A 15564-nucleotide genomic window follows, 5' to 3' on the forward strand; every position below is an offset into this window, starting at 1 on the left:
GGAAGCCATTCCATAATCTCTACTCCAAATTCTGGAGCTGGTCCCTGATAAACTCTGCTCTGTGGGGGCGAGTGTGGAGTTGAGATATGGGATTACCACTGGTTGCAGAATCTCAACTCAATAGCTCTCCTCATTGAGGTTGCCTTTAGTGATGACAAGCATTGTTTTACCAGTCAGGGAGATGTCGTCCCACACCATCACATCTTCTCTACTTTACAGCCTGTCTCCGATATTGTATTTACAACTTTGCCTTCAATCTGGAGATAAGAGGAGGGCTCACTCCAAATAATTCTGCAGATTGGTTTTGTGGAACACCAGCTTGAAGTTGCACTGTGACACAAGCCCTATCAACATCATTCAAACATGGCATGCTTGAAGCAGACATCAAGTGACCACTTTAGCAGGGTCCATGCTCACAGGTGGTCCTAACCTGGGGTGATAATCTAAAATGTTTGGAACTGGCAGAGAAGATTTGGCAAGTTTTTCATGGGTGCTGCTCAAACCATAAATGTATTTTTCACTCACAGGTGCTTTAATGCAAGGAGTCACTGCTTTCCTCTGTTTTATATTCTATATGATTAATGGATTAATTAGTCAAAAACACAGATTAACAGTGAGACAGTTAATTGTTTATCACTAAATAAATTTTTTTTTAGCTGTAGCTCATCTGAACTATTGAATTTTGACCTATACTTGGCTATACCGATTTCTCACCTCTCTCACAGCTCGGGAGATCGCCGCTCCAGGTGAGGTCCCACTGGCACATGAGTAGTTCGGAGCCTACCACCTGATAACCAGGGTAACACTGGTAAGTCACTACGGTGCCCTGAACCAACTCAGGGTGAGATGTACTCTTCCAGCCATTAGAGATCTCAGGGAGCTCAGGGCAAGTGTCATTACGAGCCACTTCTGCAAGAGACAGCAAAAAGAAGAAGACAAAAATCTGATGGATGTAAGGTTCGACTGAAAGGTGCTTTACAAGACTTTAAAGTTCTTTCTATCTTTTACTAATGTCAGTTAATCAGTCTCTCTACCTTTCAGTAATTATGGCTAAAATAATGTTCGAAGATACTGTTTTAAATCCAAAATGTCCATGTAATGTGATATTTTTGCATAACTTGGAGAGAAACAGAGTGTTTAGCTAATACATTAGTAGGCAATTTTTTGGCCCTGCTCAATATGTATGGATGAATCTTGTAACTCTGGGTCAGTAGTGATTTTTGTGCTCAACTCCATTTAGTACTATGTTCCTGCAGTAGTAAATGGCCTGTATTTGTATAGCGCTTTACTAGTCCCTAAGGACCCCAAAGCGCTTTACACATCCAGTCATTCACACACTGGTGATGGCAGCTACATTGTAGCCACAGCCACCCTGGGCAAACTGACAGAGGCGAGGCTGCCGGACACTGGCGCCACCGGGCCCTCTGACCACCACCAGTAGGCAACGGGTGAAGTGTCTTGCCCAAGGACACAACGACCGAGACTGTCCAAGCCGGGGCTCGAACCGGCAACCTTCCAATTACAAGACGAACTCCCAACTCTTGAGCCACGATCGCCCCATGTGTTAGTTCTTTGGAAATTAAAGTTATCTAAACTTATTGTGGAAAGGTTTCTGATAGGATTGGGATCACCTGGTACACACATGCTCCTCAGAAGATTTCACTATAAATAAAACGATCCGTCTTTTAAAAAAAAAAAAAAAAAGTCCATTTAAATTTGCTTTATGCTTCTCACCTCGCAAAAACAATTAGACACTGTAAACTTAAAGCCACTTTACTCATGATTTCTATTCTCATTTCTTGTCTATGCAACAAGAAATAACATTGATTCTTATAACATAAAAAAAGTATTATACATTGGTATTGTTTTCATGTTAGACAGCTGTGTGCTACTGTGTGTTGAGCAACATTATAAAATTTTACAGAGCCATTAAAGTATGTATGAGGTGGACTCTTATTCCTATTGTGCACAAAAGAACATGCAACCAGCGAGTTCTGTGCAGTGTCATTCTACCATTTGATTGGTGGTTTGTAGATGTGGCTCATAGCACATAAAACATCTAAAACCTGAATATCTTAATTTGTCTTCAAAGCTTAGACTCAGTTGTTGACAGTATTTTCCATCATTTTAAATGACCTGTTCTCTGGGCAAACTGCCATACCTGATTGCTTTCCTCTGCCCATTCCTACATAACAGCACTCTTCTTAGGAGTCTAATTTCACCAAACACGCCAACGTAATTGCATCTGGGCACTAGACAAGCAGAATTCTCCAACACCTGTCTGTTTTGATGTCTTGTGTTTACATTACTCCAACATGTTTCATGAACCGATTGTAACAAGCTTTCCCTTTCCTTTGCTTGTAATCTGTATTCCGTAGCTTTCCTTTTCCGCTGAATTTATTAGCTCTTATCAGATAAAGTGTGGTTGCTGTGGCATGGTGCTGCACTAATGAAACCTTCTGTCCAAACCCAGGGATGGCCTCTTATTGCTTCCATTTTTAGGTGCCATATCAGCAAAAATGAATTCAAACTTTTTCTTTTTGCCCAGCTTTTTGCTTAATAATAAATATGTGTTAGAGGAAATAAGTATGAGGCTGCAGCTGCAAAAATGCATTGACAGGAGCGTACGTTTTGTGGGTGATCCACTAAAAATGCAGCAACATCATTACAGTAATGACAAGCATTCCACTCCTGAGATGAGACACATAGAGGTGTTTTGCATTGTGTAGTGATCCCTAAAAACCTGAAACACTGCAAAACCACTATAGGTTTCACTTAAGGTTTAGCTTTCAGACAATGTCATCGTTTGAGTTTAAAGAAAAACCTTCAAAACCAGCGTACAATGTATCTGGCTTAAAATTCACATGTGGAATATGGCAGAATGGATATGAGCTGAGGTACAATTGTGCCTAAGACTTACCAAAGAAGTGGACCACAAAACCATTTCCATAGCCATAGACGTTAGTGGCAGGGTCAGACTGAAACTGGATGGTGACATCTGCAGTGGAGGTGTAGAGCTTAAAGCGGGACTTTGATCCTCCATACTGACCCAGCAGTTTGGCTGTAAGGTCATCCCCATCATAAAAGGTCAACAGGTCATTCTTCCCGATATTTAACCTGAAACAAAAATACAAAGAATAAAGTTTTCTCCCTGTTAGTGATATTTAGTATTTTATTCTTTTTTATTTATTTTTTTGAAGGTACTTTCTTCCTCCTCTCTCTGGCCTCACCTTTAAATTGCACCTTCTCCACGATAGATTTCCGACAGAGCTTAATGTTAATGGTAGGCGTCACAATGTGCTCATACATTTTTAAAATGACAGCAATTACTCAAAGAGAGTGAAGACAAATCTGAGCCACACAAAGGTTACATATTACTAATGTAGAGTATTGCATTATTCATCAGGGGCAGCATAGGTCTGGTTTCTCACTGCAGAGAACAACATCAAGATTTTAATGTGACATTAGTCTAAAGTAAGGTCGTGGTTGATGACCAGAAAATGCACACTTAAAGTTCACAGTAGACTGAAAGTAAAGCTGCGGCTTCTTTTTTTGGCTGCTTCTTTTGGGTCATCTTCCTCCATCTCATCCTATCCCTAGCATCCTCCTCTGTCATACCAACCCTCTTTCACTGTATCCACGAACCTCCACTGAGGTCCTCCATCCTGGAAACTCCATCTTCAATATCCCTTGTCCAATATATCCACTATACCTCCTTTGCACATGTTCAGACCATTTCAGCCTTGCCTCTCTATTCTGTCCATCCTCATCACTCCTAATGAAAATCTTAGCATCTTTGACCCTGCCACCTCCAACTTGGCCGCCTGTCTCCAGACTATACTTCCTTTCATTCTTGCTCCTATCCTTTTGACACTCATCTCCACCCGCTTCACCCTAGAGTGGGTACAGTCCCCTTGCTTCCTCACCTCGCTTGTGCACTGTACATTGCTTTGAACTGTGCACAACACTCTGCATTTAAATGTATCTACCTTCACTATCTCTACTCCTTACATGTTCACCATTCTTTGCTAAACTCTTCCTTTGAATACTTTCCTGTTGTTCCTCATTCCACCATCATGTCTCCTTGTCCCCTTGTGCTTTACAAATCAAAACTAGTGGATTCTTCCTTTTCATTGCAGCAAGTCAGTAATAAAGCTTGGCCCTGACTTATCAAAGAATTAAAAAAGCGGAAACCTTGTGGCTGTTCAAACCCCCACAAGGCTGCCCGCTGGGATTGGAGATAAGATCTTGGAGAGGCTACGGCTGCTGTGAATACTCAGAATAAGATCTCTGACTGCAGACTGGATACATCTCGGAAGGGCTAGCCCGGAACAACATGTCTGGGCGCAAATTGGATGACATCTCGGGGAGGCACACTGCCGTGAGTTCTCGGAAATCGTCTCCTTCAGCACAAGTAATGACAACATCACAGAACGCAAGTATGGCGAAGCTCGCGGCTCTCCAACGGGAGATTGAGAGACCAGTGTTGGACTGTAGAACTGCTTTGAATATGAGCTGTTCGCACTAAAGTAAAAACCACCATCACTTCATGCGGATACCCTCTCGGCTGGAGCCGAAAAACAACACCCTGATAACAATTGTGTTTAGTCTGTTCCTTCCCATTCCATGCAAGGTCACCTGGGTTGGTTGGAAGACTGTTTACTTAGCCTAGCAGGGCGAAGGACACTGTCTCAGCTGAACTCTGGACACGCACACACATACATATACACTGATATGGACACACTCATCCCCCCTCCTTTTTCAAACGCCTTCAACGCTTATTCCCTTCCAATGCTGACGGGGATCAAGGAGACCAGCGCACGCAGGCCCGGATGTACTGTCTAATTTGGCTGTCTCTCATCTCATTTACCCACCCCTGTTGCTTGTCATGTGTTTCTTTGGTGTATTAAGAGTTTTTTCATGTGCAGAGGTGTTTTTTTTCTGTTCTCAAACTGATCTCCCTGTTGGAGCTCAGTCTGGGGGGAGTTATTTTTTCTCCTTATCTTTCCTCATGTGGTGCATTTTCCATTGTTATACCTCTCTGACCTGTCTTCCCCATGTGATGTTTTGTGTAATGTATGTATGGTCGGAGGGTAAGATGGCGCCGCTATTGCATGCAATAGGTTGGCAGCCTTATGAAATTTCCCCTTGCGGGACTAATAAAGGTATATCAATTCAATTCAATTCAATTCAATTCAATTCAATTCAATTCAATTCAATAAAGAAGCATGCGTTGCTTAGAAGGCAAAGAGTAAAAGTAGACAATCTTTCCTTGTTTTTTTACATAAAATCTACTGTTACAGCTGGGCGCAATATGAGAGTGACCCTGTTAGAGCCTTTATTTAGTTTTAGTTTCTTCGTTTTCCATTAAGTTATTGGTTATTGGCCAAATACAGTGGTTGAACTAAAATCAATTCAGATAGTAACTAAGTTTTTGCCTACAGCATATATGATACTTCATCCACATAGTGAAGTCTCCAAGCCCAAGCTAAGATAACACTGCTGACATTGGCAGCTCTTACATTTTTAGTTCCCATTAGATCTTCAGTCTATAACTGTTACACAGGATGAAAAATTCATTCCATAATGAATAAAGAGATCATATGTTTTTGGGCACTCAAAAAAACAAAAAGCACTTGTTTTTCAGCTGCCTCAGGTTGAGTGTCACATTGTTAATAGTCAATAATGCAGAGATTTCCCTCTGGGAGAAGATTGAGTTAATATTGTGGTGAATAACTACAGTCCCTCGCTTGAAAGGCACAGTGCCTTTCGTTTGCACTGATTTGACCAGAGCTGGAGCTCTTTTAAACCTCAGGGCTATTTGAAAATGTCACCTGGGGTTGAGCTATCTCTTTGTAGAAGGAAGATTTAGAGCATGGAAGAAACGGCTTAGCCAGAATAAAGCTGTGACATGCTCTTTGCTGTTGCTAATTAATCACCAGTGGCTCCTGATAAAACTCATTAGCCAGCCTGAGATTGAGCTATTAATCACTATGGGAATGCTGGAAAATCAAATGTTCAAGAGGCGTGGAAAGAATCGACACATGGCATTTTTTTTTTATTATTTTTCTCTTTCAAGGAAATGGTGGGAATGTGACTGAGCTTGTGAACAGATGATAATATGATTGTGGAGTGTTTATTTTTCCACAGGCAGACCCATTTGTCTTCTCTCAGCTGTAGAGAAGCTGAGAAAAGAAAAATGGTCACACACAGTCTTAGCTCTTGTTATTATATACTTGTTAGGACTTCCCACTGAACAAATTACATTGCAATAACACCAACTGTAACCCACTAAACTTAGCAAGGCTTGATCAAGATCCAGTTTTTACCAGGTTTCAAGCTTTAGGATTCTAACTGAGAAACAAGAGTGACAGCAATGACTGAAATTTTTTAGTGGCACAAACCAGTCACATCCCGCAGGATTTAACAGGGAATAATCCTCAAGTGGTCTCAGCAGGTCTTTCTAATCCATTTATATTCTAAATGATAATTCTAGCAGTTGTTGTGATTATGACTGTTCATTCACACAGACTCAGAAAAACATAATCCATTCCTCTTGACATCCAGTTTGTGTAAGCAGTTTTCCCATTAGGCAGTCACTAGTAAACTGCCAAGTGGCCATTGTCACACAGTTTAACATGAAAACTGCAATAGTAGTTCCCATATGGAAAAGAAATAGTAAAAACATATATGATTTACTCATGAAAGTGGCCACTTTCTCATTACTTTCATATATTTTTTTTAGTAAGTATACAAAACATACAAGTTTCATTATATAATTTTTCATGGATCTTATATGTGTTTTCACTCTTGTATGCTTTTCATGCAAGTTTCATACAAGACAGATACAAACTTTATAAGATTTATATATATCTTTTCCATATGGGTTGGTAGGTTCAGAAAAATGAAATACGGCTGGTTTTATTCTATATGTTTCTATGCTGTTTGTCCATTGCTTATCTCACAATGAATATTTAATAAAACAAACGCACAGTTTCTTACGCAGTGGTTGCTAGATGACTGAAGACCAGTGTTTGGTGTAACATCTTACACCCATGTTACTGCAATCGCATTACATTTTTCAGTAACGGATTAATCTAACACATTGCTGTATTGATTTTAATAATTACATTACAGTTACAATTATGTTTTCACCTGTTTTACATTACTTTTTCAGTTATCTGCAGTCAGGCCCCATCTTATCTTAATGACCTTGTAGTACCATATCACCCTGTTAGAGCACTTCGCTCTCACTCTGCAGGCCTACTTGTTGTTCCTAGAGTATTTAAAAGTAGAATGGGAGGCAGAGCCTTCAGTTTTCAGGCCCCTCTTCTGTGGAACCAGCTTCCAGTTTGGATTCGGGAAACAGACACTATCTCTACTTTTAAGATTAGGCTTAAAACTTTCCTTTTTGCTAAAGCATATAGTTAGGGCTGGACCAGGTGACCCTGAATCCTCCCTTAGTTATGCTGTAATAGATGTAGGCTGCCGGGGGATTCCCATGACGCATTGAGTATTTCCTCTTCAGTCACCTTTCTCACTCACTATGTATTAACAGACCTCTCTGCATTGAATCACACTTGTTATTAACCTCTGTCTCTCTTCCACAGCATGTCTTTATCCTGTCTTCCTTCTCTCACCCCAACCGGTCGCAGCAGATGGCCCCGCCCCTCCCTGAGCCTGGTTCTGCCGGAGGTTTCTTCCTGTTAAAAGGGAGTTTTTCCTTCCTACTGTCGCCAAAGTGCTCATAGGGGGTCATATGATTGTTGGGTTTTTCTCTGTATCATGAAGCGCCTTGAGGCGACTTTTGTTGTGATTTGGCGCTATATAAATAAAATTGAATTGAATTGAATTGAATAGATGCACAGAAGCAGCTGAAAACACACAGTAACAGGAGGAGTAACTGTCATGGACGACCCTTCCTCTGCACCATCAACACACAGAGGAAGTGGCAGACATGTGTTACCTGTGTGTCTGTGGCTAAGATATTTTCTGAACTTTAATACTTTATAACCTCTGGCCAGACTTATCAGGACGTCCTTGGGTTTTGTATCATTTGGGGATTTGAAATCTTAGTACATTTAAGTTTAAAGATTTATATCAACTTTACCATTATGCTAGTGTTCTAGTTTTGATTTGGTATTTGTTGAATGTTTGGTTCCTTTATTGATTTCTTATGACTCTCAGACAGTTTTATCTCTGCTGATATTGAGTTTTCAGTTCACTTTACGATTAACTTTCTGGTTATTATAGTTGAATTTCAGGTTTGCAATCCTTAGATTTGGTTCAAGACGTCATTGTTACTAATGATAGTTTTTAGTTCCCTCAGCGTTTCCCTATATGTTTCTCCCTCTGTCTCGTTTCTGTGTTCTGCGGTCTGACATTGGATGTGTTAGTATTCATCTCTGTATCTGTTCTCTTGTTTATTCCATGACTTTGTTTCCATGATGTTTCAGTTCTGTGTTTGTCTTTGATTATTTCTTCCCATGTCTCTGTCCATCTATCTTATCTCTAATAAGCCCACTGTTTGTTTATATTCCCGTCTTCCCTGTTTTCATTGTCAAAATGTCTTTTATGCTCCCTCTGTTTATCCTCCTGTGTGTTTTTATTCCTCAGGCGTAAAAGGCTGATGGGATATTGTCATCACTCTGCCAGATGGGCGGGCAGGTGGTTTGGAAACCAACATTGGGAAATATGATAACTCGTTGGCTAGGTTTTCACTCAGGACAGGCCAGTTCTTGCTCCTCACCATTGTCAGAGGATTTTAATATTTAATTTAGATTGTTAAGCCACCTAACACTGACTCCTCATACATAGGTGCCGTTTTTATTCTGAATGAACTCATGGAATTAATTAAGCCTTTTGCTTTTTAGCTGAATCAACAAAAATGCTGAAGATAACAGTTTGACAGACAGAAAATTGTATCTTTGCTACACAAACGTGACTCCAAAACTTTTCGTATTCACACAGACTCAGACTGATGTGCCCTTAAAAAGAACTGAAGACAGTGTGTAGGACAACGCTACTACTTTTACCGGTTGGCAGGTGAGGAGCTTCATCACACCACTGTCTTAGATAAAAGGAGAGACATCACTTTACTTTGCTACGTTTTTTTATGCCTATTTTTCAATTTGACGCTTGTCCTGACAGAACACCGCTGACCTGCTTACCTCAAAAATATTATTATTAAATTTGCAGATAACACAACACTTGTGGAGCTCATCTCACATTGTAATGAGACCGCCTACAGAGAGAAGTGCATAAACTGGTTGAGTGGTGCGATTTCAACAACCTGACACTGAACATCAGAAACAGAAGAGCTCATTACACACGTCAGGTGTCAATAGGGGGAGCTCCTGCCACTGAAAATCAAAGAAGTGGGGAGGGTGTCCAGCTTTAAATTGTTATCACTAAAAAAATATTATAGATATATATTTACATATATGTCTTAACTTGAATCATATTTCCTACATCTGGTATTTTCTGGTAGAGAACAGTGGTTTGAAATTATTTTTAGCAACTTTGTATCCATCCAGCCAGTATTTTAAGAGAAAACTAATGTTTGCTAGTTACGGATGTTTGATTTTAGAGTCTGTAGAGTGGTTAGAAAAAAATGTAATGGTATTCCAGTCCTCCAATGCCCTCCTGCCATTTTTTAAATCTCTTGCTCTCTACCTTGGCTCTTTGTGTGTGTGTGTGGTGTGCACGTATATGAGTTAACTACACTATACCTTACAGGGGCAGGCTCCTCCTGGGATCTCTGCCCTCGTCCTGTGCATACGAAACGTGTCTGTCTGTGTGAAAAGTGAGGATTTTTGCCTTTTCCTGCATTTTGTCAGCTCAGTGCAATATTTGCCTTAAATAAAAGTGAACTAAAATTCTTGCAGAGAGTCAGACTGACCCAACATATCAAGGATCATTACTGTTGATGAGAGCTGATTCTCTATCATATCGAGACCTTCTCTCCGCTCCGTTACATATTCCATTTGTACGGGGTGGAGAGATAGTCTCTCACTCACAGAACCAAGGTTACAATGTAACCGTACGGTCTCTGGCTATGACACAGATATCACAAAGCAGTCTTGAATAGAAGACTCCGTGGTGTCACATTTGGTTACAAGAGTGTGCTTGCAACCATGTGTGCTCATTCACATGGTAGTCATTTTGAATTTGTCCCCTCAAGTCAAACTGTTTACAGCTGCCTCCCTGCTGCTAAATTAAATTCTAATTGAAGTGTTGCTCTTTGACACTGTAGAGCACTGGACTAGTGGACAACTGGGAGCAAGGATGGACAAGGAGACAAACTTATAGTGTGGAATAGTTTGATTTACGCCTAATTGTACAAGAAGCTTTAATGTAGGACATCATTATCAAACACAGGCTGATAATCATATAAAGATAAGTCATCACTCGGCATCAAACACTGATGAGATAAAGTTACAACAGTTTTAAGTTCCCCTACAGAAAGAGAGGACAAGAGTCTGTGTGATATTATTCATTTTACATCCTTCAGTTCTCTTTAATCACACTTGTACTTCCTCCTCTTTCATTTGAAAGCCATCCATGAAACTCATTTATTGATAATATCTCCCCCTCCATCAGACAGATGGAGCTGGTGATATGTATATGTACACATGTGCACAGGTGCGCAGTGTGAGGAACCAATACCCAGGGACCATGTTAAAGGCCTCATTTATCTCTGTACACCAGAGATAAGCTTAGGGAGAACAAGTGCTATTGATAAACCTGATATAAATGCTCAGGCACCTGCTGGCATGCGTTCAGATGGGGGGGGAGTTGTGCTAGATTAGATGTTAGTTCCATGGACATCTCTGTTTTGGTTAAATCCCATGACCATTCTCTGGAAATCTGGACCACAGTGTGTGCTGACACCTTTAGTTTGAGCTACAGACTTTTCACAGATTTTTCCCGTTCACTGACACTGACACATGTAACAATGTGCCTGAGAAAGTCTAAATCCCTAATTATCATCCTAAAAGTGACAACATACAGTAGAAACCACAGTGATGATTCTTCAGGAAAGCGGGGGAGCAACAGGGGTTTTGACAGCTATCTGCTTATGACATTTACTTCATTCTAGTAACATTCAATCTGTTGTGATATTTCTTATTGTAGCTTCCAACAATTGAACAAAGTAAATTTAAAATAGCTGATGTTGCATTTAATGTCATATGTTTTAATCCTGCCACCTTTCCCGAGAGAATATTAAAGGATCATGTGGAGTTTTTGACCATTAACAGTGTTAAAACAATGATTTTTATCAATTTCCCTGATGGCAATATAGAAAGAGTAGGAGAAAGCTTTAAGCTGGTATTGGATTATGAATCAGAGAACCAGATCAGTGAAGAATCAAGCTTCTAATTTCAACAGCAGTAATAAATCAAATCAGAATCATCAGAAAGATGATCTCACATGTAGCTAAAATAGCAGAAGTGAGTAACTACATTGGGTCATTCGGTGCCTTTCTGACTTTATACTATGTCCAGACTTCAGACCAAATTGTAATATGCCAGACAGCTAAACCAAGGCCTCAGAGAAAGAATAGAAGACATGAGGGAAACAGAATCCTCCTTTGAGTTCTCACATGTAGCCCGTGTCATATTATTGACACGTGTTTCAGGTCCATGCTTTATAGTAACTTTATTCTTAAAACACAGATTTGGGTGCCAGGGAAGTTTGACTTTTACATCACGTGCTCAGCAGCAATAATTACTGATGTTTGCAAACTTCCTCTCAAAATCCAGAAGAAGCCATTAATCAGTATTTCTCAAAGTACAACACAGGTGGTGCTCAGAGAGAGAGAGAAAAGCGGAGCTTAAGATGCATCCGATGCAAATGAGCCCCCCTTAATTTGCTTGCAAATGGCAAATGATTTTCTATGGCTGACTGACTTATCAGGCCCTGACAACGCAGGGTGTGCTGTTCTGTGTCTTCACCTTGGCACCACAATCTCAGGAAACAAACACTCTCATGCTGTACACTTGCACCCTGTACTCCACACAGCAGCCATTACAAGAGTGCAGGGTTGGGGGTTGGGGGAGGGCTCCTAAACAAATCCCTGATATAATTAGTTTTCTCCACTGCACCTAATTAACCTTTGTCTGTGTGCCATTTACACATCTCATTCACAAGCTGAGCATTCGTTCATTAGCTGCCTGTTGTGTTTTTAATGTGTTTTACTAGTCATGGTGAGGTAGCGCTTTGTTAGTGTCACACTGTTTCTGTGGATGTGTTTGAAGCCTGGGACTGCTGTATGTATCAGCAAAGGAGATAAAGCAAGTTTTGTGATTAGATGCTGCTTTAGTAATGTGGTTTTATGCTCATCAAAGGCCAACGGAGTGAAATAGATTGAACATGTGGAAGATGGATACGTACACTTGAATATCTAGCATGATCCTCTTGTCCTCCTCAACGTGGATTCCCCAGATACAGTCCTGGCCTTTATCATAGGATTCAGGCCAGTTGGGAGAGAGCACCACACCAGCTGAGTCTGTGATCTCACCACTGCACACAGCTGGAACACAAACACACAAAAAAAACATGTTTACAGTTTAAATCTCTAAGTCATCATCAGAGATCGCTCTGTCCCTTTGTTTTGGGGTGTGTAACAAGCAAATTGGATGCGTGATCTCACTAAATATAGAAACAGAACAAAGAATTTTGTAATACAAACAATTAAAGAAATGAAGTCTGGTGTCAGTTTTGTATTGTTGAGTGTCGGTGTTTAATTATCTGTCATCCTGGGGCCAAAGAAGTCAGTGAGCCCCCCGAGCATTGGCAAATAGACTCATTCTTATATAGTGCTTTTTACAACATGCCACATTCACTATGTTTTAAGTGCTTACTAGCTAACATTCAGACACATTCATATCTTGCCCAGGGATATTTGGCACGCAGACTGGGGGAGCCAGGGATCAAACCACCAACCTTCCGATCAGTAGATGATCTGCTCTACCTCTGAGTTCAATCCTAAGTGTTAAGATGAGTGTATCAAGGGGAAAGTGACTCAAAATGGACAATATAGTTGCAAAAATGTAGAAGATGACAAGAAAGAAGCACAAGTAATCCAAAGATGCATGTCAATGAATCAGGCATACAAACCTCTGCAAGCAGGCTCAGTCTCATTCCACTGTGGATTGTTAGGATCCATGCATTCAATGGTGACAGATCCCTGTTCCAGAGTATACCCCGGGTCACAGGCAAACTCCACCACAGCTCCTACTGACCAGGTGTTGTCAGTGCTGGTCATGTTACCGTACTTCACAAAGGGTTCATAGCAGTGACCCGCTGCAAAAGCTAGAGAGATGGAAGTTATGTTACAAAAATAGTTGTAGGAAGGAGTTAGAATCCATCCATCCATCTATTCGCTTCCGCTTATCCTTTTCAGGGTCGCAGGGGGTGCTGGAGCCTATCCCAGCTGTCATAGGGCGAGAGGAGGGGTACACCCTTGACAGGTCGCCAGTCTGTCACAGGGCTAACACACAGAGACAGACAACCATTCGCGCTCACATTCACACCTATGGGCAATTTGGATTAATCAATTAACCTATCCCCACAAGCTGCATGTCTTTGGACTGTGGGAGGAAGCCGGAATACCCGGGAAGAACCCACGCAAACATGGCGAGAACATGCAAACTCTACACAGAAAGAATGCGGCCTGATGGTGGAATTGAACTCACGACATTCTTGCTGTGCGGCAACAGTGCTAACCACTGGTCACCGTAAATGGAAACAGTAATTATAAATAATAATAATAAGAAATTACCACATTAGTACATTCTTGTTTCTTCATTGTTACCCTACTATTACCACGTTATTATCAGGCTGTAATAGAAAGTGCTATCCAACTCATCATGCATAATTCTTACCTTGATACCTAATGGCTATGCCAGTCGATGTTCCTGTGGCATCTGTAGTAAGCTCAATGAAGAGCTGTCTAGATGTGCTAAGGAGCCCTTCATTAGGCAAATACTCCACCTCATAGGAATCATACAGTACGGCTGCATTTATGCTGTTGCCATTCTTGATCAAGAGCCTGGAAGACAGTGAACAAAATTTTATTTACAGGGTATCTTATTTAACAGAATGGAACTTTTTGACTCCTACTGGCTGTTCTTTATCTGTTTGCATCCTTGCCTACAATTGAGTATAAAATACTGATTAACGTAACATATTTGAATGACCTATTTAGGCTACTTTGGAAATTAAAAGAAAATATCAGTTGCATGTTTAAACATATGTACAGCAAATTATAAACAGATATTTACAGCATTTTTCTTTTCAATTTGCCTTTGTACACCTCCAGTTGTTTAAATCAAACATCTGACTTTTCTTTCACTGGACTGCAGGAGAAAGTTTGAGTACCTGGAACTAGCAGAAAGCCCCCAGCTTCCCAGTAGAATCAAGCCCAGAACCTTCTTGTTAAGTGGCAGCAGTGTTAATCACTAAATAACTGCGTCACCAGTGTTGGGGAGTAACAGAATACATGTACCGGTGTTTAAAATACAAAATATGAGTAACTGTATTCCGTTACAGTTACCATTTAAAAAGGTGGTATTTAGAATACAGTTACTTTGTTGAAATAAATGGATCACACGGCGGTCTTTTCCTGTTTCATATGTTAGGCTGTCCCCTCTCTATTTTTGGTAATTCCACGCTGGTGGAAACCCAAACAAAACACGCATTAAGAGGCTCTAATGTCTGGGTCTCAATCTCGTGGCCCATGTCACCTCTACTTGCGGCCCGCAAAATGACGTGAAAAAATATTTTTTTAAATTATTATTCAAAAATTTTTTTAATATGAAGGCAATAGGCAGAGTGCTACAGGCATAGCCCTAAAGAATGTAGCCTCATGGGCAGTGTAGCCCAGTTGTAAGTAAGCTGTTAAGACTCGACTGTACACTGTGTTCCTGTTTTCCTCCGAAACAATAAGTTCTGTTGGAGCAGCCATTCAACGCCTCTCTCTGTCTCTCGCTAGCAAAGTTGACCCAGACAACAAAGTAAAGCTAGTTTTCGGCTACGAGCCCGACACGAGCCTGACACGAACCCGACGTATTAGCCAGAGGTCCCTTTACTACAGTTTGGAGCCGCGGACCTGTTTTGTATACGCGCGGAATAGTTTTCTATACGAGATCGCTACAAAAAGTGCAGCCTTAACTAATGACCACCCTACTGTCTAGTTGGTATTGGTATGATGAGTAACCTTCAGTAATAGCAACAAATCACACAGCAATAGTACATTCATGTAGTTGCAAAAAGCATGATAATATATTAAGTAATCCAAAGTATTCAGAATACGTTACTGTCATTGAGTAACGTAACGGAATATAATAATGGATTGGATTTATATAGCGCTTTTCAAGGCACCCAAAGCGCTTTACAATGCCACTATTCATTCACTCTCGCATTCACACACTGGTGGAGGCAAGCTACGGTTGTAGCCACAGTTGCCCTGGGGCAGACTGACAGAAGGGAGGCTGCCATATCGCGCCATCGGCCCCTCTGGCCATATGTTACAAAGTACAGGGTGGGCCATTTATATGG

General features: G+C 40.8%; 1 protein-coding gene across 5 annotated transcripts in view; it reads right to left on the reverse strand.

Moving 5' to 3' along the window:
* sez6b (seizure related 6 homolog b) overlaps nucleotides 1–15564 on the reverse strand; it is a 222630-nt gene that overhangs the window by 16029 nt on the left and 191037 nt on the right. For all 5 annotated transcript variants that reach the window (XR_014868696.1, XR_014868697.1, XM_085130752.1 and 2 more), the window contains exons 7-11: nucleotides 13890–14056; nucleotides 13123–13317; nucleotides 12397–12535; nucleotides 2921–3117; nucleotides 715–909 (exon numbers count right to left, since the gene is read on the reverse strand). Coding sequence is in view for 3 of the 5 variants with exons in the window: in XM_085130752.1 (XP_084986878.1) it covers nucleotides 715–909; nucleotides 2921–3117; nucleotides 12397–12535; nucleotides 13123–13317; nucleotides 13890–14056 (893 nt within the window). In the remaining 2 variants the exon portion in view is untranslated. The remainder of the gene's footprint in view (nucleotides 1–714; nucleotides 910–2920; nucleotides 3118–12396; nucleotides 12536–13122; nucleotides 13318–13889; nucleotides 14057–15564) is intronic.

The sequence above is a fragment of the Neolamprologus multifasciatus genome, chromosome 14 (assembly GCF_963576455.1).
Source record: "Neolamprologus multifasciatus chromosome 14, fNeoMul1.2, whole genome shotgun sequence".
Classification (NCBI taxonomy): domain Eukaryota; kingdom Metazoa; phylum Chordata; class Actinopteri; order Cichliformes; family Cichlidae; genus Neolamprologus; species Neolamprologus multifasciatus.